Consider the following 21,094-nt stretch of genomic DNA (forward strand, 5'->3'; position numbering starts at 1 on the left):
TTATGCGTGCACCTCGTTGTGTTTTCATTTTGGGAAAAAAATATTGACACATATTTAAAGAGTGTCGATACATAATGTAAACCTATTTACTAATTAACCAATATATTTTTACAGGTTACATTGTAAATTTACATGTTACATAATAATTATCGATTTTGATGTTTTTAGATCGATACTTTTCATAAATGCATCGACACTTATGCGTGCACCAGTTTGAGTTCTTCAATCAACAGTTTCAATGACACAAAATCCTAAAGAAAAAAATAAAACTAAAACTGACCTAACTTTATCCTATGGAGATAATAAAAGTATATTATAAATTTGCGTTGAAAGATGTCTGTTTCTGGATTTTTGTTCTTTGAGAAACTGATAACATGGTGAGTTTCCCAATGTTATTCTTTTGTTACTGTAAAGTTTTTGTTATTTTCTTACTAGGTTTTGCTTAAAATATCCAACGTTTTGTATTAAAAAAATAAAAATTCTGAAATAAAAATGACTATACAAGCACACTTTTTTACTACCGGTTTTGTCATTTCGATACTGATTTTGTCATATTTTTACATGTTATATTGTTATGGATCGATACATTTTATAAAGTATCGACACTTTATTGGCGCTATAACTTCTTTTCTTTTAAATTCTAAAAGTGTCGATACTTATAATAAAATATCAACACTATCAACATATTCGGTAGCGATATACCTGTTTTGTCATTTATAGACCGGTTTTGTCATTTTTTACCTGTTATATTGTTATGGATTGATACATTTTTATAAAGTATCGACACTTTCAATATATCCGGTAACGCTTTACCTGTTTTGTCATTTATAGATCGGTTTTGTTATTTTTTTTACCTGTTATATTGTTATGGATCGATACATTTTTATAAAGTATCGACGCTTTCAATATATCCGGTAGCGCTTTACTTGTTTTGTCATTTATAGACCGGTTTTGTCATTTTTTTTACCTGTTATATTGTTATGGATTGATACATTTTTATAAAGTATGGACACTTTCAATATATCAGGTAGCGCTTTACCTGTTTTGTCATTTATAGATCGGTTTTGTCATTTTTTTATCTGTTATATTGTTATGGATCAATATATTTTTATAAAATATCGACACTTTCAATATATCCGGTAGCGCTTTACCTGTTTTGTCATTTATATACCGGTTTTGTCATTTTTTTACCTGTTATATTATTATGGATTAATATATTTTTATAAAGTATCGACACAAACCGACAAACTAAATTTGCCGGTTACCAAATTTTTTAATATTTCTTCATGATTTCCATCTATTACATTATTATTACTCGATATTTCCGATAACGCTAAATCAAATTTATCAAATATCTTTTAATATATCTAATAATACCGTATATTAATCCGTCTTTCCCGAGATAATCCCCGTCTCAATTGTATTCTTTTGGAATTATTTACTGGCTTAGGGTTGAGCTATATAGCTAGTGCTCTTGGCACACCTGACACCCCTGTATATGGACGAATTCACTGCTCATAGGCACCGGGTGGCGTTTGCTAAAGTTTGTGTGGAAATGGATGCTGCTTTTAGGGTGCCTAAATACATAAATGTTCAACTCCGTGATGGTTTTATGGCAGCTATTGAAGTGGTAATTCCATGGGTTCCTTCTAGATGCTTCAATTTTCGTGTATTTGGCCACAGTGATAGGTTGTAAACACTTGAAGTTGGGTCAATAGGTGTGGGTTCCAAAAGCTGGTGCTGGTGTTTCTATAGAGGGAAATGGTGAGGAGCCTGTTACTGTTGCTTGTGAACAAGCTGTAGGAGATACTGCTCATAGTGATGTGATTCTGTGCAGTGCTGGAGCTATTTCAGCTCCCGTGGAGGATGGGTTTGTTGCTGCGCTGAGGGATCAGATTGTGCAAGAGTTGAATTCAATTGCAGAACATATTATTGTTGAGGGTACAAGTGGTCAGTCATTGGGTAATGGAGGTGATTTAGATGCTACTATGGTTCATAGTTCCCATTTGGTTGATCTTGTGGTTAGTGGAAATGGGAAGCTGATTGTTGAGCAGCTTATTTCCTCTCCTAATGAGATTCAACAGGGTCTTGAGGCTGCTAACGAGGTTGTGGCATTGATGCATGGAATGAAGAAAAATAAGAAGAATGCTCGCAGGGGTAAAAAACAAGGGGTTTCTTCCTCTCCTGATTGAGGATGCGGTTCATTTTTCGGAATACGAGGGGTTTCAATAACCCCCAGAAACAAGTGCGTGTTTTGGAGAAAATTCGTAATCTTAATGTTGATTTGGTTTCTTTGTTGGAGAATAGGCTTAGAGAGGTGAATAAGCAAGTTGTTTGGGGGAAGTATTTTTCTAGATGGAAAGGGTTCCATAATTATGTCTGCTCGAATTTGGGTAGGATTTGGTTTTTATGCAAAGATGCGATTGATGTGGTGGAGGTGGAAATCTCTGATCAGTGTATCTCAGGGTTAGTTCGTATTGGTGACACCAAGGTTTATGTGTCTGGTGTTTATGGTTGCAATTTGGGGGTTGATAGAGTGAGGCTCTGGAAACATCTTATTAATCTTAAAAACATTGTTGGGGATGATCCTTGGGTAGTGAAAGAGGATTTTAACATTGTGGATTCTCCTGAGGAGAGTTCAGGGCCGATCGGGAGTTCACTTGCTCGTGATATTGAGGAGTTTGTTAGTTCGAGTTCTATTAGTTTGTTGGACCTTGCTTTTAGAGGGCCTGTCTTCACTTGGTCTAATCGACAAGATGTTTTTTTAGCTCGGGAGTTGAATAGAGTGATGGTCTCTACTTCTTGGATGTTGATTTTTCCTCATGCTCAAGTTGAGTTTATTGCTCCGAGTCAGTCTGATCACTGCCCTAGTTTGGTGAGACTTGGTGAGGTGCAGAAGTCTTTACCTAAGCCTTTTTGTTTCTTTAATTTTTGGACTAAGGGTTCTGATTTCCTTAGGATTGTTGGTTCTAATTGGACTAAGCCTTTGCTGACTAGTGATCCTAAAAGTTGTTTTTTTCTTAAGCTTAAGAGGCTTAAAGCCAATTTTACAGAGTTTGAACGTGTGTAAGTCCGGCCACATTTCCCTACAGGTTAAGCGTAAGAAAGCTGAGCTTGAGCAGATTCAATTGGAGGTTCTCGCTTCTCCTCTGGATAGAGGGCTGCTGGCTCGTCAGAGGGAGGCCATGGCTGAGTTTCAGAGACTGTCTAGTGCTGAGGAGAGCTTCCTTAAGCAGAAAGGTAGAGTTCAATGGGTTTAGGATGAGGATCCGAATTCTCGATTTTTCCATTATATGATGGCTGTTAAGCAGAATATGCAGATGATTCGTGCCTTTTTTAATGATCAGGGTCAATGTTTGGATTCTCAGGAGCAAATATCTTTGGATGCTATTGGGTTTTTTTAGGAATTTGCTTGGTGTTCATGATAGTTCTGTTACTAGTGTGGATGTAAGTCTCCTTAAGGAAATTCTGGGTGTTACTTTTTCTACTTCTGCGACGGATTATTTGCAACAGAGGGTTTCTAGGGAGAAGGTTAAAGCTGCTATGTTTGCTTAAGATGCCGATAAGGCTCTGAGGCAGGATGGATACACTTTCCACTTTTTTAAGGTTGCGTGGGATATTGTCGAGAGGATTTGACTCAGATGGTGTTGTATATCTTTGAGCATTCGAGGTTACACGCATTATTCTTGCGAGGTTGAAATGCTTCCTACCTGAGGTCATTTAGACTAGTCAGAGTGTGTTTATTCCGGGTAGAAGTATTATGGATAATACCTTGATGGCGCAAGAGATGGTGAAAGGGTATAACTGCTCTTCCCTCTCACCACGTTGTGCGTTAAAGTTGGATTTACAGAAAGCTTTCGACTCGGTGGATTGGGCATTTCTGTTTGTTGTGTTGGAAGCTCTTGAAATACCTAAGGTGATGATTGCTTGGATTAAGGCGTGTGTCACATCTGCGTCTTTCTCTGTTTCTCACAATGGAGGTTTAGTTGGCTTTTTTAAAGGGGCTAAAGGGGTGAGGCTGGGGATCCTTTATCCCCTTATCTCTTTGCGATTACGATGAATGTTTTATCTAAGCTTTTGGATAGAGCAACTGAGCATGGTGTGATGCAATACCACCCAAAATGTCATAGGGTAAAATTGATGAATCTTTGTTTTACTGATGATTTGCTAGTCTTCTCGAAGGGGACTATCGGTTCTGTTACTGGAGTCTGGAGGTTCTTAAGACTTTTCATAAGTTTTTTTGGTTTGCAATTGAACTCGGGCAAGTCTGAGATGTTCTCCTCAAGGATTGGGGCTGAAGAGTTGCATGAGATTTCTGAGGTTACGGGTATTCGTAGTGGCAAACTTCTGGTTAGGTACCTTGGCACTCCCCTCATTGCCAAGAGACTCATTGTTAGGGACTGTGGTCCGTTGATTGAAAAGATTGCGACTAGGCTGCAAAGTTGGAAGGCCAAACTTCTTTCGTATGCTGGTAGGCTTCAGCTTATCTGTGTGGTTATTTATAGCATTAAAAATTACTGGGGGAGTTGAGTGTTGCTCTCTTGGGCGATTATAAAGAGGATGAATCAACTTTGTTCGAGATTCTTTTGGAAGGGGGAAAATAAGGCGGTTAAGGGTGCAAGGGTTAGCTGGGCTCAAACTTGTTCCCCTAAGGCGGAGTGAGGCCTTCTGCTCAAGTACCTCAAAACTTGGAACCATGCTTGTATCGTTGGGTTGATCAGGAAGCTTGTGCTTAAGGATGGCTCCATTTGGGTTGCATGGGTTCATGCCTATATTATAAAAGACAATTCCTTTTGGAATTTGTCTTGCCCTCAGAATTGCAGTTGGTCTTGGAAGGGTTTATTGTAGCTTAGGTCGAGAGCGATCCAGGTTTAGAATCTGCTTACTGATTTGGTCTCCTCCACCCGGAGGAATTGGAATGAGATAAGGGTGAAAATGGATAAGGTACTTTGGGAGAGGCTTGTGTGGCACTTTGGTCACATTACCAAGTTTCAGTCTTGGCTTGGATGGCGATTTTAAATAGACTACCCACAAAGGACAGGCTCATCTCTCGTTCGGAATGTAGGTAGACGGGGTTTGTGAGCTTTGCTCAACCGAGTAGGAATATAGAGACCGTTTGTTCTTTGTAGCTTTTCAAAGGCTGTGTGGGAACGCATCTCGCAACTTTGCCATTTGCAACGTGGGGTGCTGGATTGGAATGATGAGTTTATTTGAGCTTGCGACTGCTTACGAGGTAAGTCCTTGCTGTCCTCATTGTTGAAACTTGCTTGGAATTGCTATATTGCTCGTATTTGGAGAGAACGGAATCGTAGGTATTTCCTTGGTGTGTCGGCCACGGTTAATGAGTTGATTGTACAAATTAAGAATTTTGTTACAATACGACTGCAAGGAACGAAGTTTATAGCAGGCGGGGAGGTTAATATGGCTCTCTGTTTGGCGTGGGGTTGCTAGGTTCAGTTTTTTTTATCTTGATTACTTGTTTGGCTTATTAGTTATTTGTTTGATTCTTTAATTCTTTCTTGATGAACTGCTCTGAGGTGTATAGGTGGTATAGGTGATTGAATCAAGTTTGTGGAGTTGGAATGAAATGCGTATATTCATCTAAAAAAAAATAGGTTCAAATATCAAATTTTATATATTTTAATATACAATATGTTTTATTATATACATTTTTGATTGGTTTATGATATATTTAAATACGTTAACATTTACGTTTATTTTAATAATAACGTTCATCGTCAAAATTAAAATTTGGTAGGCGGATACTTTTTTTAATAATTATTAATAAAATGTTCAATTATTAGTGGCAAAGTTGTATATTGAAAAGAGATGAAGGGTAATGATATCCAATCAGTGCAGTTTTAACTGACCATTTCCAAGCGCTACCATTTTAAGCTTCCTATCAAAGATACATCTTCCGTTTTCTTCCCGGGTTTTCAACTTTAACAATCCAAAAACCATTTCCTTCTTCCCGGTCTGTTTCCGGTCCATCCGTTAATCCGAATCCACTTCCGTCTGGATCTCAATCAAATCTGCTTCTACACTTCCCCTCCAATTCACCCGTCAGTAAACGCCGGCGTTTTATATCTCCGGTCGTCGATCTAAAATTTAGAAACTAGAGATCCTTCTTCATATCATTTACAGTGGAAACTGAGTCGTTGAAGCGAAATCCATCGCTTTAACCTCACCTTCCGCTTAATTCACCGCGCGGAGGAATCTTAGTTTTCCTTTAATTTCTTTCATTATTTTTTCTCAAATTCTATTTTTTTGTTTGTTTTTCTTTCGACCAGACAAATTTTTTTCTATAAATTCAATAGTTCTAGCTTCGGCTTTTCCCTTTGCTTTGAAATGACGTCTGGAACGAGGCTACCGACATGGAAAGAAAGAGAGAATAACAAGCGGAGAGAGCGGCGGAGGAGAGCAATAGCAGCGAAGATCTTCGCCGGACTTCGGATGTACGGTAACTATAAGCTTCCGAAGCACTGCGATAACAATGAAGTTCTCAAAGCTCTCTGTAACGAGGCCGGTTGGACTGTCGAACCCGATGGCACTACTTATCGTAAGGTAAATTACTATCATCACCTTATTTTTTTCTGTCATTCATTTTATCGATTAATCTGAGTATGAAACAGATGAAGATAATGCTGATGGAACGGTTAATATCTTGTTGAAATGATAAATAGCTGAAAATTGCGTTTATTAATAGCTTGTTTGAACTTCAAAATTGTTTGTGTTATTTTGTTTGTAATTTTTGAAATATCGAAGCAACGGAAATTTGCTTATTTCCTGCATAACTTAGCACGACGGAGGTCGTATCATTGAGATTGTACTTTTTTTATTGAATTTGTATGACTTATTTTAGGCTTTTAGCACGAAGATTGTAGTTTCTAGTGTAGTAATAATAAATTAATATTCACAAAGGAAAAGGAAATCAAGTTAAACTGCGGTCTGTATTCTAATTTGTGCCGCTTTTTGCGGTGTTTGTTAATCAACGGAAGTGTCCCCGTGGTGCTAGCATACGCCGGTCCCGGCCGAATGTTGATATCGTAGAAACGGGAAGATCTGGTTTTATCTGCTAACATGCACGGTCTGAACCTGCGTTAGTATTTTACTAACGGCGTTAGTTTTCTTTGTTGGATCAAGGTTAAATGCGTCATTTTATCAGTCCTCTCCAATTGTACGTTATAGAGATCTGGTCAGCCCTCTATTTTTGTACTTATTTTTTATTCTGTATTTTTTTCACTTTCACTTTAGCCAACGCGTGAGCCGTGAAGTACCAACGAAAGATTCTTCTCTTTCTTTGATGGCCATATTCCGTATAACTTGTAGTATTCCACTATTCCAGATGAGGAAGAACATGGGACTGATCATCCCAATTTTAAAAAATAACCCAAATTGCATAGATCTTGAGAAAAAGACCTAACTACCCTTGTTAAAATGATGATTGTGAGGGTAGTTTTTTGCACCTTGCCACCATGTGAGCTTACAGAGAGGTTTGATATTCTTTTTAGACCTTTTTTTAAATTGCTAAGTAACAAAGAGTCCTTTTCCAGGGATTTTGAACAGTTTTCCACTTTGAGATATAACTTTCATTTTCAGTTGCTCATATAATCATATGGGGTTTTTCAGACTTGGCAATCCGTTTGTTTGTAGTTTTTTTTGTTGTTGTTATAATTGTGTTTAAGGTGTTCTATATTTAGATATATTTTTATAACTTAATAATCATGTTATATAGGTTTTGGCCCATTTTATGTTATATATATATATGGTTTTTTTTTTGTTTTTGGCTTCTTGACTTTATTGGTAAATTACAATACCTTTTAGCCAAATCAGTACCACATTTTAACTTGTTTTGGCGTTCTTTGTTTAATTACTCAAATACTTTAATTAGTAAGGCCCCTTGTTGTGTAGAATTTTGAGGGAAAAAATCCGATGGACCATATCTTAGAAATGCGGCTTAAAGGGAGAACTGAGGTTTTTATCATGCATAAAGCAGTTGTCTTTGCTCCTAAGCAAATTGAGGATAAATTTGTTACAAGAATTTATGAAGACCATGCTTCTTTTTCTTTTATCATAGCACAGAAATATGAGTTTTTCAGGGAAGATATTGTGAGTCTGGCATGCGATGGAAACAAGAATTAATATGTGACACAATTAATAAGATCAAATCAACTGATGTTATTCACAGATGAAATGATTTAAGATGGAAAGTAAGATAATAGGGTTGGAAAAGAAAGATGGAGTGAATATAATGATGCCCTACTATGGTGGAATAAATGACATAAGAAGTAAGTGCTCAAATTACATGTGTAATAAAACCCTGGAATGAGTTTTGGTTTTCCAAGGTGTTATTTGTTTAAAATTTCTTATTTCCAAAGTTGAGCATACTTTGCAGTAATGGTAATTGATCTGTTACATGTGCTTTTAGGGAACTGATAAAAAATTTAATTTTGGCAGGGTTGCAAGCCTGTGGAGCGCATCGATATAGTTGGTGGATCTGCAACTGTGAGCCCCTGTTCGTCTTACCAACCAAGCCCTTTTGCTTCTTACAACCCAAGCCCTGCATCATCATCCTTTCCAAGCCCAGCTTCTTCTTCTTATGTGGTTAATCCCAATGGTGATGTGAACTCTCTTTTCCCCTGGCTCAAAAACCTCTCATCAGCCTCCTCTTCGAAGCGCCCCTATAGCTACATTCACGGTGGTTCTATTAGTGCTCCTGTCACCCCTCCATTGAGCTCACCAACCGCTCGAACCCCACGAATAAAAAATGATTGGGAGTACCAGTCCACCCATCCAAGTTGGAGTGCACAACAGCAATCTTTCCTACCTTCAACTCCCCCTAGCACTGGTCGGCATATTGTTCCCGACCCAGAATGGTTTGCTAGGCTCCGAACCCCTCATAGCCGGCCAACGTCTCCCACATTCAGTCTTGTCTCCTCAAACCCCTTCGGCTTCAAGGAGGAAGTTTTAGCCGGTGGGGGATCCTGCATGTGGACTCCCGGACAAAGTGGGACATGTTCTCCGGCAATTGCTGGAGGATTAGATCATACAGCTGATGGTCCAATGTCTGAAGCAATTTCAGATGAGTTTGCATTTGGAAGTAATGCAACTGGGATAGTGAAGCCATGGGAAGGGGAGAGAATACATGAAGAATGTGGATCAGATGATCTAGAACTCACTCTTGGCAGTTCGAAAGCTTATCGAATATATTAGCTAAAATCGACTACTACTTTACCAAGTCGCATTGTCATGCAGATAAAGCAATCCGTGTGAAAAAAAAACCACTGTCTTAGCATGAACTTTGACCCATGTTTGTTCAGTCCGGAAAAAAAGGGATGGAGGTGCGCCTGAGCCATCACTCGCCCTTGTTTTAGCTTTCATTAATTTTTGAAAATTTAACTCTGAATTATATATATAGTTTGTTCTCAAGGCACCGAGGTAGTTTCATAGCCTCGTAATCAGCCGCCGCCCTTTCCTACTTAGTTTCATAATTTTTCTTTAAAGAAAGAACAGTGATTTGATTGTTTTATTGGTCTTCAGTTAGGTTGTCATTAGAAGAAATGCCCAGTTCTTTTGTGAGAATTATGATAGGTTAAAATTTTATTATTTTCTATTGTGCATTACAAACTTTGACAGTATCATTTTGTTATGCTTCATTATCGAAATCCTCTTCTTTTGCCTTGTTATTTTGATTATACTTTAATATAAAAAAAGGTAAAGTACATAAATAGTCCCTCGGTTATAGGGTGATGCTTTATTAAGTCCCTTAACTATTAAAAGTTATAGAATAATCTTTTAACTATAGGGTGTTGTTTTATTGAGTCATCGATTATTAAAAGTTACAAAATGGTCACCCAACTATTTAGTATGTTTCAAATTTATCATTTTTCGTTAAAAATTGTCAACAGTCTCAATTAGATGTTAATTTGTTAACTGAGATATAATATTATTTTTTTTTTCATATTTTGGAATCAAATTTTATCATATTTCAATCATCAAGTTAACATCCAACTTAGATTGTCGTCAAATTTTTAATTTAAAAAAGACGAGTTTAGAACATATTAAATAGTCATATGACTATTTTGTAACTTTTAATAGTCGGGAGACTCAAAAAAACAACACCCTATAGTCGAATGACCATTTTTTAACTTTTAATAGTCAAGTGACTCAACAAAACATCTCTATAGTCGGGGGACCATTTGTGTACTTTATCCTAAAAAAATCCAAAAATAATGGGGGGAAAACCTTTAATAGAAAGGAACATCTAATTACAAATCAGAATTAGATGTTATTTTCGAAATCAGAAACCCACACAATCCTAAATTGTCAATATAGGAATCGTTGAGAAAGATATTGAATTGTTTTTATCCGAGGTCGATGAACATTAAATCATTACCTAATAATCCATTTCTTTCTAATATACACCACCCCCGGGATTGAAGCAGTTGAACGCGAAAACGATTTAACTCAAATAAAGCACTTTGAACATGCTCATTCGACTCATATTTAAATGAAAGTTTCCACATTTCCCTGAACTATACAACTAATTGTAACAAATCAGCCCGTTACGAGAGAATGCATGTTTAAGTTCATTATATAGGAGGAGAAGAATATACATATGGATACGAGGCACCTTCCTCCGGTAAATTATCATGACGAAAACGTAGAATATTTTAAATGAACCAAAGAACCAATCACCTCTCGAGCTTTTCAAATAGATTCAAGAGAGCTTGATGAAGAGTGGACGCAGCTGGAGGCATAGGCAACGAACCGAGCAGAATATCTGATGCAGTGATAGATGGATTACCATAAAATCTACGGTTTTCTTGGTTTCGAGTTGTCACTACACTTCCTTCAAGTGAACACCCCACAAATGCACCTGCAGAGTACACCAAGACGTCACAAGATCATAAGCTCGGTATTTAGAATGTGGGCACTCATGAAGCGGGAAATGGTGCATATAAGGTTAAGTAAGCATGTCTTTCATGACTTCATACTTCCAAGCAGGCACTCAGATGCCAAATCTAACTCTACAGGTCCACAAGACCTTGGAAAGTCTTCACTATCTCAAAAAAATCTGATTTCCATGGGTTTGCTTGACATGCAAGGTTTTAAAACATAGACCTTTACCCGTTTTCTACTCCATCAATCTCTCTAAAGTAGGAAGGGTTTCTTCCAGTATCAAAACTGAATCCCAGTGGGCACCTATTTTCTACTGGGTAGAGAAGATAAAATGGGAAATAACTCCGACCGGCTGCCCAGACTCCAAGCAACAAAACAAAACTATGGAAACTAATAAATCCAATCAAAGGTTTGTCACGGAAAGAAATCTCACCTTTACTACAGCTGTATGTATAACAAGCAGCATAACCTCCGGAGCCCCCACGAATGTCGGCTTCAGCAGCTCGCCCAATAATGCCAACAGCTGCACTCAAACCTGCTCCAACTGATAAATGCATGTTTCCACTAAATGTTGCAACAGCACTTTCATTTCTCAGTACAATAATGAAATCCGTAAATTCACCTCCAGCCTGTTAGATTCAAGAAATAGTAGGAAAATAGGTATAGGTACACCGAGTCAAATTGGAACTATACATTCAATCTTGTGAAAGATGATGTTAAATGATAATCAAAATGGTTTCATCATCATAATCGGTGAAGATGAGAAAAATTATTTCTCCTTTTTAGCCTTTAAGAAAACACAAACATCATATTCCACAAGGACCAAGGTTTTAAAATATTGCCGGAGTTGAACAATTATTGAACAACGGACAATATCGAGTTACCTGAACTCCCCAGCCAACACCAAAGGAAGTTATTGCTGATGGTGGAGACCAAGATCCATCATCTCTACGAGCAACAATCAGTCCCGTTCCAATATTGTATGTCACTATAACCCCAACCTTTGCAACAGTAAGAATTGCAAGGCCTTTTGCTTGTCTCAAAATAGCATCTGGTATGGACTTCTCAGGTTTCAAGGACCCAACCTTTGTAAAGTAACCAATGTGTCATGAAATGGTCTTATGAGATGAATGCTTTCAAGTATTAATCTAAATGAGTGCAAATTAAAAAGTGAGACATTACCTTTGTGTAATTGTTAATAGTATTTGCAGCCTTATAAATCTCATGTTCCATTGATTGTACCCAAGGCAAATTAAGCCAAGATCTTAACGTACTGAGGTCTGTCAGATCATGGGTTGGCAACTGAGCAGCACGACTTACCCGGTCCATCAAGTATGGCTGGACGGGCTCAAGCCGCACACAACAAACATCACATACTCTTTGTGGGTTCCCCATGCAGAATTTCATTGGTAACAGGCTCCGCCCCTTGGAACATTCGTTGCAGAATATCCCACCGCAAAAACGGCAATGATGACGGGAGCGCATGATAGGATGGAACCGCACGTTACATAGCATGCAAGCGGAAGCAGCACTGTCAGCCAACCATTTCGGCAGCTCTGCTTCAAGTATTTCATTGAAGTTACCAAAATTAGCCTCTGCAAGTGTTTGAGCCATCTCGTTCCAAGTTTGTTCAAGAAGATGGTTGGATAACCAAGCGATCCCGCGTCTTTGATCGTCACCTGAAGCAATAGCACTCACTTTGCCTCGAGCAGCTATTAACATCTCACTGAACACATCCCACATGGTCAGATCCTTACTGTCTCCTGTAAACTGATTCGAGCCTAAACCATCATCAGGAAAGTGCCCTCCATTCAGAAAGAGGCCTCTATCCCATTCTTCATGTTTATTTTCAGTCATAGGAGGAACAGACACAGGTGCCCAAACTCCAGTTTCTTCGGAAACTGGGGTATCATAGTAAAATACTTTTCCTTGTTTCTGGTTTCCAAGGCCTGAAACAATTGCCATGTCATTGCGCCTGCTAACGATAGGATCTACTGCACCCTTAGATCTTTTAAGCTGCTTTCCATCTTGCACAACATTTTTATTGATCGGATTGCTTTCTTCTCTATATTCCTCCACTTTTACCAGATCCTATCACCATAATAGAACGAAAAAAGCTTTACTTTTATTTTATCTTGAACCAGCAAACAATGAGAGAAAATCAGAGTAGCTACTATTCACCAATATTAACAAGCTATTCCACAAACCAAAAGAACAACATAAGCATATTATATCAGCAGCAAAATAGGCTACAAATAGGGTCTTCCGCAATGATTGTAAGCACATCCAAAGAAATCTAAACAAATTGACTTCAAACCATTAATCATTTAGATATATTTCAACATAGAATTTATGGCTATATGAAGATGACCTATGGTTTCAACAATGTCTTTGCTCAAATACTTGGAAATCACATCGATGCAGCAATGCTAACACAGTGCAATCGATCTTGGGCATACGATATGATAAGCGCAAGATCAACTACTCAGAAAATTCCAGGACCAACCGTTCACCATGTCCAAGCTAAAAATGTTCTTAATGGTTCCACATTAGCTTCCATGATCGTTACATAAGAGATATAAAACTAAAACTACAATAACACCCTACAAATTTTATTACACAAAGAAATACTAAGAATAACCCTTAATGACAAATTTCTCCACCTTGAGAAGCTGAAGAACGATTAATCCAAAACAGAGAGAAAACAAAAAGATGACACCTTTGCAAAGAAAAATAATAAACACTCAAATGAAATAAATAAAATGTATTTAGCCATTGGGACAAAACCCAAATTGGAAAAGAATACAAACAGATTTACAAACTTTCCAGCTCCTTTTCCTTGGTTTTCTTGGCAACCAAACAGATATTTAACAAAGAGAAGAAAAAAATACCGGGTCCGAGAAGAGCTTAGACTGGTAATCTTCATGTAGAATTTTAGGGTATTCTATCTTCTCCTCCATTTATTGATTCCTTCCGATATTTTGAAATAAAAAAGGATTTTATTCGACCAAAGGAAGACGAACGTAATCGAAAACAGAAAGAGAGAATCATAGGTAGAACGGTATGTCGTTTTGAACAAAACCTCGAGTAAAATTCGTGTTTCTTTTTTCCAAAGACTGTAAACTATGGGATCACGTGTTGTACAGAAACATTTCGCTCGGAATTTTCTTCTTTTTTTCAAGAATTTTATTTTACTTTGTTATCCATATCTATATGAATCTTTATCTTTATTAAGTTAGAAATTTGAATGATATTCTAAGCTAATCAAATGCTAAAGTATTAATTTGATGAAATGAGAAAAGTGAATGTTAATAAATTAAAGGGTAAAGTATAGTAATGGTCACTGAACATTTCTAAAGCTTGCATTTAGGTCCCAACTTTTAAAACTTACAATACAGTCCCCAACATTTAATCCGTTTGTAATATGGTCCCCGCACCTATGAAAATTAGGGTAAATTATATAAATGGTCACTGAACTTTTTAGGTAGTTAAATTTAGGTCCCCAACTTTTAAAACTTACAAAACAATCCTCAATTTCATTTTAAACAACAAATTCCAAAGTAATTCAATTTCATTAAACCCTAAATTCCAAAATAATTCAATTACATTCTAAAACTCAAATTCTAAAATACTTCAATTTCTTTCTTTTATATAAACGACGCCAATGTCACTAAATTATTAATTAATTTACTTTTTATATTTAAAAACATATGATAATTTTTTAATATTAATTTAAAGACATGAAAATTTTCAATAGTAATATATGATAATTATTCATTTATTTAAAAATAAATATATTTCTGATTATTTGTGTATGTTTTTATATCTAATCATACGTGTTAATATATTTTATATCTTTCATATAAATATTAAGACTAAGGGTGTGCAAAATTACCCGACCCGGTTGACCCGACCCGCCGACCCAGATCTAAAAAAACCGGATAATTCTCTAAAAAAAAATTACCCGGCTGGGTCGGGTACCCGGCCCGACATTTCCCGGGTCGGGCCTGGGTCAAAAAATCTAGTTTTTCCGGGTACTCGGGTACCCGGTTAGTTTTTATTTTTTTTTTATTTTTTTATATATAATTATATAAAATATAATGAATTATTTATATTGTGATTATTATATTTTGTATTTCGAACTTTTAAATTTTATGTTCGGATATTAGAGTATGTAATTCGAAGTTTCGAACATTTAAATTTGTGTATATATTTTTTAAAATTAATAATTTGAAAATAAAAAATTAAAAACCGGATATCGGGTACCCGATTACCGGGTACCCGCAAAATCCGGGTACCCGATTACCGGGTACCCGTAACATCTGGGTCGGGACACGGGCCGAGAAATCGTCGACCCGAAAGTTTCGGGTATCCGGATTTGCACACCCCTAATTAAGACTACATAAATAGCTGAGTCAAAATTTTATATATGAATTATGTTAATTATAGTAATGATGTATAAATATATTTTATTTTTATATTATTTCTATTATAATTAAAATATAAATATTACCATGATAATTAAATATTTATTTACTTATTACATCGAATATTTTTTGTAGAAAAATTATTTAATAAAATCATAAAAAACACAATAAAAAATAAACACTGAAATTGACTACTTCAAAAATAAAATAAAATAATCAATAATTTAATATAATATAATATACCCTATGTTGATGATAATAATCAACTTAAAAGAGATGAGGTTTGTGTCATGTTTTCGTAACGTACGTAAACTTTCTATTTCATGGTCACGTATTCTTTTAGTTCTAGCACGATTTATTTTTTAATTTTCTAATACACTTAACAAAATTATTGAAGATCACTAAATTTACATTTACGAGGAGGGAGTGTATTTTTTTTCTTCACAAAAGTAAAAAAGTCAAAACGCTATGACGTTCTTAAAGATAATCTAGTATATTCCTCCTTAAATTGAAATATTTTAGAATTTGAGTTTTAGAATGTAATTGAATTATTTTGGAATTTAGGGTTTAGAATAAAATTGAATTACTTTAGAATTTGGGGTTTAGAATGAAATTGAGGAATGTTTTGTAAGTTATAAAAGTTAGGGGACCTAAATTCAAGTGCCTAAAAAGTTTAGTGACCATTTATATAATTTACCCTAATTTTCATAGGTGCGGGGACTATATTGCAAATAGATTAAATGTTGGGGGACTGTATTGCAAGTTTTAAAAGTTGAGGGGCCTAAATACAAGCTTCAGAAATATTCAGTGATCATTACTATACTTTACCCTAAATTAAATTATAAATTTATTTGATGGATAAGTTTATAGCGCACATCGCATAAAGTAACGTATTACTAAAACGACGTATCGAAACACACCGTAAGTAAATTTATCTTTATTATATAAATATTAAAAATTATAAGGATTTATTTAAAAGTAATTATTTATTAAAAAAGTAAAATATAAAGAAGAGATAAAGAGTATGAAACAAAAACAAAACCAAAAATCTAGGTTTTTATTTATGCTTTTTTTTTGCATTTTCCCTTATTTTTTAGGCAAAATAAAGATAACTCATTTCACTAGATCAAAAACCAAACAAAAGCAGCATTATCCCACGTTTACTTTCACGGGCCTAGTTATAAAATCAAAATGAAAAGAATAAAAAAAAGAACAATAATTTGATGAAGATAGGTATGGACTGCAAGGTTATTTCTTTTATTTTATGTGTAGTTTCACTCAATCATAACACTACCTCATGCAAGGGAAGAGAAGGAAATGAAAAAAAAAAAAACAAGGGCTAGTCTGGGTTTTTGGGTATTCTTTGTTTCATGAAGATGTAGTTAAGGATGAGTTTAGATCGTCGTTAGGATTTGGAGATTTAAAATTTTGATTTAAAATTTTATTTGACATTAATAATAATAAATTTATCATGTCATACTAAAATAATAATAATATAATCCGTATCATCAAAGAGAGATCAATATACAAGTATTTTGAAAGTTTAATGAATATATTGATTTTTTTTAAATTTTAGTGATCAAAAATAGAAGTGAAATGATAGTTAAGTGATGGATTATGTAATTTACCTAAATAATAAATACCACGTCAGCTGTGCCATTAACTTTTTAACGGCATGGTATTAAATGAGATAAAAAATAAACTTTAGATATGCTTTTAAAAAAAATGAAAGTTGATGTACTAAATCGGAACAAAAGTGATAATTTAGGTAAACATGTAGTTTACCCTAAAAATTATAATCTAATTATAATTCTATTAAAATTATAATTAATTTTTACACAATTATTTCTCAATAGAACCTAAATTAAAAACAGATGTACTTTAGAATCCAGTCTGATCTTATACAACTTATTTTTACTTAATTCGTAGATCTAAAATTCACAACCCATATAAAATAAAGTTAAAATTTTTTCAATATTGATATAAATATATCTTGTAATTAATTAAGTTCGAATAAAATTATTTTTAAAATTAAATAATAATACAAGTTGGTTGGAATCATTTTGTTTTTCATCTGGTAGCTGGGAATTAATGAAAAGGTCAAGTAATTTGGTTCTTTAGTCTTCGGTTGTCCTTGTCAATAGTCTGTCTTCGGATTTTCCGTCTAAAAAAATTTCCACAATTCAAAGGTAAAATAATGGGAAAGAAGATAATCATGAAGCCGGCAATTGGCTCGTAGCGTCAACCCCATGCACTTGGTTTGAAATGCTTTGCTTTCCATTTTACACTATCCCTTATCATTTCTGAGAGAAACATGAAAGCATCCTTAATGCCCTCGTATTTTGTCCTCTTTTTCCTCTTCTTTGCCTATAATTCGTCTGCTCAAACAAAGCCGTCATGTCCTCGAGACCAAAGCGTTGCCTTAATCCAATTCAACGACTCATTTTCCGTTCAGTGCTCTGACTCTGTGTGGATGTGTGGTGTACGAAACGGGACAATGTCGTGGAAGAAAGGAACCAACTGTTGTTTGTGGGATGGGGTTAAGTGTGATACTGAAACAGGGAATGTGATCGGCCTTGATCTTAGTTGCAGCTGCCTTGTCGGCCCTATCCCCTCTAACAGCACTCTCTTCCGCCTCCGCCATCTGCAGGAGCTTTCCCTTGCTTACAATGATTTCAACTCCTCCCCGACAGCATCCGAGTTCGGGGATCTTACATCTCTGGAGGTATTGGATCTTTCTTATTGCAATTTAACAGGTACAATTCCAGTATCACTTGGCAAGCTCACACAACTCAAAACGTTAGCTCTTTCACAAAATCGACTCAGTGGTCTTATTCCATTCTCAATTTTCAACCTCCCACAAGTTGAATTCTTAGATTTTTCATATAATAACTTGCTCGGTTCTCTTCCTTCTCAAGTTAGCGGGCTTTCTCGAGTTGTTGATCTATTCCTTGACCACAACTTTGTCAGTGGCAGGGTACCCTCCTGGTTGTTTTCTCTCCCATCTTTGGGTAGGTTGATGCTTAGTAACAACAAGCTTACCGGTCCGATTCCCGATCCAGTTTTCGAACTTGTGAACCTTACTCTTCTTGATCTTTCTTCAAATAATTTGAGTGGCAGCTTTGAATTGGACAAACTATCAAGGTTCGGTAAACTTCAGCAACTCTATCTCTCAGATAACTCTTTGCTATCATTCACCAGTGCAAGCAATGCCAATTACTCTTTGCTATCATTCACCAGTGCAAGCAATGCCAATTACTCTTTGCCAAATCTTTCGACATTAAACCTCTCTTCTTGCAACATAAGTGAGTTCCCAAATTTTGTAAGAAATATACCAGGCTTGGTGACCCTAGACCTTTCTCACAATAAAATCCGATTTGTCGAGGCCGGTATGTTTGTAAAGCTTAAAAACCTTCAAGAACTGGATCTTTCACACAACAGTCCTCTATCCTTCAGCAACATCAACAATCTTTCTGTTTTCTTGCCCGGTCTTATGACATTTCTCATTTCTTCTTGTAATATAATCCAACTTTCAAATTTCTTGACAACTCAATAGAGTTTGATTCGTTTAGATCTTTCAAACAACAGCATTCGAGGCCGTATTACAGAACAAGAAAACAACTGGGGAAGCAACCTACAAGTCCTTGATATTTCTAAGAACTTGCTGACAGCTGTAAAATATTATCTGCTGGAAGGTCCAATTCTAACACCACCACTTTCCACACAAGTCTTCTTAATATCAAACAACAGATTGATTGGAGAAATTCCATCTTCTATATGCAATATTGGGTTTGATTCTGATACTCTTGTCTCATAACAACTTGAGTGGAGCAATTCCAAAATGCTTGAGCTATGCAAAACTTGGTCGTTTATATTTGCAGATGAATCATTTTCATGGATACATCCCTGATTTTTGTGAGGATTACATGTTAAATACACTTAACCTCAACGATAATGATTTTGACGGGCCAGTACCTAAATCCTTGGTCAACTACCGGTATTTGGAAGTGTTGAATCTCGGAAACAAGAGGATAAATGGCACATTTCCCCACTGGATAGGAACTCTTCCTCAGCTACAGGTTCTTGCCTTGTGCGCCAACCATTTCCATGGTCGAATAAGCCCTTCAGAAAATGGATCGGATTTCTCGAGTTTACGAATCTTGAATCTCTCCTATAATGAGTTATCTGGACTTCTTCCAACATCGTACTTTAAATGTTTCAAAAGTAAGATGAATTTGTCTCAAGTTCAGATGGGATATAGGAGTTCTTACTATGAAGATTCTGTGGTTATCACAATGAAAGGTGTGGACATCGAGCTTAAGAGAATTCTCACTATTTTTGCAACCATTGATGTGTCAAGCAATCGATTCGAGGGAACGATTTCAGAAACAGTTGGAAACCTTATTTCTCTCAAAGTGCTCAAATTTTCTCATAACCATCTTACTGGTCACATTCCTTCCTCATTAGGGAATATGAAAGCACTTGAATCTTTAGATCTCTCCGATAACAAACTTGTTGGAAAAATTCCTTCACAGTTGAGTGGCTTGAACTTTCTTGCGGTGTTAAACCTGTCAGAGAACCAGCTTGTTGGTCCCATTCGGCCATTCCTAAGGGAAAACAATTCAATACCTTTCAGAATGATTCGTACGTTGGCAATCCAGGATTGTGCGGATTTCCTGTTTCAGAAAGTTGTGCCCACAGTGAACCACCACCAGCAACAACTTTTGATGAACAGAAGCTGATTCCGCATTCGGATTAGACTGGAAAATCGTGATGATGAGTTATGGATGTGGAACAGTGTTTGGATTCTCTGCAGGATATATAATGATGGAAATTGGGAAACCAAAATGGATTGTTGGAATGGTTCAACGAGCGGGCAACAAAGTTCTAAGGACATTCAAGCAAAAATATCATCGAGGAAGATAGATAATTGCTCAACAGTGCCTGGTTGTAGTATGTGTTTTAAATGTTTGTATTTTGTTGTCCATGTGAGTTTTAAAGTTGCATTACAGTACTTAATGATATGGAAAACACTGTACAGAAGGCAAATGTAAAAACAAAGTAAAAGAAAATAATCAGTGTCCATGACAAAATATTCACAAAGTCAGATGATTTGCACCAATTATCAAACCCAGATGATGTGCCACTTCAAAGATAAAAGGATTTTCTCCAGGCAATATTCAATAATAAATTGGGACTATGTTTGACATGATAATCAGCTTTCTGAAAATCAAGATCTCCTAGGTAGGACTAAACATTACTTTCCTCCACATTCAAAGAAATGAAGTAAAATTCATATATATTTGGGAAATTTTAGGATAATACACCTCAGTTCGAATATCACAGCTTCTTAAAAAGAGAACATTTTCAATGTTCTTCCCTTATGCTAACCTTTCCACATTCAGAGGGTGAGATCATAATCTTTGAAATCTTTCTGGATAACTCGTTCACAACTATTATAGCGTTGAGATGCTTTTGTCCTGTCAACAAGAGAATTGGCTTGTGTCATTTGTTTTCACTAAGGCAAAAATACATTCACCCGTTAATTGGATCTATCCGAAAATGTTATCTCTCCCTGACATTTTGAGAATCCTCAATCCTATCTTTTGATATAGTAACTCTGCAGCTGCCACCTATGTCTGACCGAATGTCTCCACCCGTAGAGTTGGCCCCCGTACTTATAAAACTATGAGTCGCCTCCAAGGGTGTGGAGTTGCTTTTACCCTGCATAAGTCTACGGATATACTCGAAGAGTCGAGATGTCT

At 36.1% G+C, this 21,094-nt stretch overlaps 3 protein-coding genes across 3 annotated transcripts; 2 read left to right on the forward strand and 1 right to left on the reverse strand.

Annotated features, from left to right (window-relative positions):
• Positions 1 to 5,863: 5,863 nt before the first annotated feature.
• Positions 5,864 to 9,658, forward strand: LOC120160282 (BES1/BZR1 homolog protein 4-like). Its single transcript, XM_039170695.1, has 2 exons — positions 5,864 to 6,564; positions 8,458 to 9,658. Exons 1-2 carry the CDS (start codon positions 6,349 to 6,351, stop codon positions 9,211 to 9,213), a joined length of 972 nt encoding a protein of 323 aa, XP_039026626.1. The 5' UTR covers positions 5,864 to 6,348; the 3' UTR covers positions 9,214 to 9,658.
• A 909-nt stretch (positions 9,659 to 10,567) lies between these two features.
• On the reverse strand, positions 10,568 to 13,962 carry LOC120160696. The gene is made up of 5 exons (XM_039171052.1): positions 13,794 to 13,962; positions 12,085 to 12,993; positions 11,787 to 11,987; positions 11,336 to 11,531; positions 10,568 to 10,879 (listed from the first exon to the last, which is right to left on the reverse strand). Exons 1-5 carry the CDS (start codon positions 13,860 to 13,862, stop codon positions 10,695 to 10,697), a joined length of 1,560 nt encoding a protein of 519 aa, XP_039026983.1. The 5' UTR covers positions 13,863 to 13,962; the 3' UTR covers positions 10,568 to 10,694.
• Positions 13,963 to 17,826: 3,864 nt separating this feature from the next.
• LOC120160597 (receptor-like protein 49) lies at positions 17,827 to 20,071 on the forward strand. The gene is made up of 3 exons (XM_039170974.1): positions 17,827 to 18,817; positions 18,902 to 19,137; positions 19,211 to 20,071. The coding sequence occupies exons 1-3, from the start codon at positions 17,827 to 17,829 to the stop codon at positions 20,069 to 20,071; spliced, it is 2,088 nt and encodes a 695-aa protein (XP_039026905.1).
• The last annotated feature ends 1,023 nt before the right edge of the window (positions 20,072 to 21,094 follow it).

Source organism: Hibiscus syriacus, unplaced genomic scaffold (assembly GCF_006381635.1).
Source record: "Hibiscus syriacus cultivar Baekdansim isolate YM2019G1 unplaced genomic scaffold, ASM638163v2 tig00111392_pilon, whole genome shotgun sequence".
In the NCBI taxonomy this organism is placed as follows: domain Eukaryota; kingdom Viridiplantae; phylum Streptophyta; class Magnoliopsida; order Malvales; family Malvaceae; genus Hibiscus; species Hibiscus syriacus.

What these genes read in the sequence shown, in the direction of transcription:
- LOC120160282 (XM_039170695.1), top strand. Translation starts at nt 6,349, where the DNA reads ATGACGTCTGGAACGAGGCTACCGACATGGAAAGAAAGAGAGAATAAC. An exon ending in ATGGCACTACTTATCGTAAG is followed by an intron (nt 6,565 to 8,457) that starts GTAAATTACTAT and finishes TAATTTTGGCAG; the next exon opens with GGTTGCAAGCCTGTGGAGCG.
- LOC120160597 (XM_039170974.1), top strand. Translation starts at nt 17,827, where the DNA reads ATGTCGTGGAAGAAAGGAACCAACTGTTGTTTGTGGGATGGGGTTAAG. An exon ending in TCTTTCTGTTTTCTTGCCCG is followed by an intron (nt 18,818 to 18,901) that starts GTCTTATGACAT and finishes TGATTCGTTTAG; the next exon opens with ATCTTTCAAACAACAGCATT. An exon ending in GGTTTGATTCTGATACTCTT is followed by an intron (nt 19,138 to 19,210) that starts GTCTCATAACAA and finishes TTATATTTGCAG; the next exon opens with ATGAATCATTTTCATGGATA.
- LOC120160696 (XM_039171052.1), bottom strand. Translation starts at nt 13,862, where the DNA reads ATGGAGGAGAAGATAGAATACCCTAAAATTCTACATGAAGATTACCAG. An exon ending in CTAAGCTCTTCTCGGACCCG is followed by an intron (nt 12,994 to 13,793) that starts GTATTTTTTTCT and finishes TTATGGTGATAG; the next exon opens with GATCTGGTAAAAGTGGAGGA. An exon ending in TACATACAGCTGTAGTAAAG is followed by an intron (nt 10,880 to 11,335) that starts GTGAGATTTCTT and finishes TGTACTCTGCAG; the next exon opens with GTGCATTTGTGGGGTGTTCA.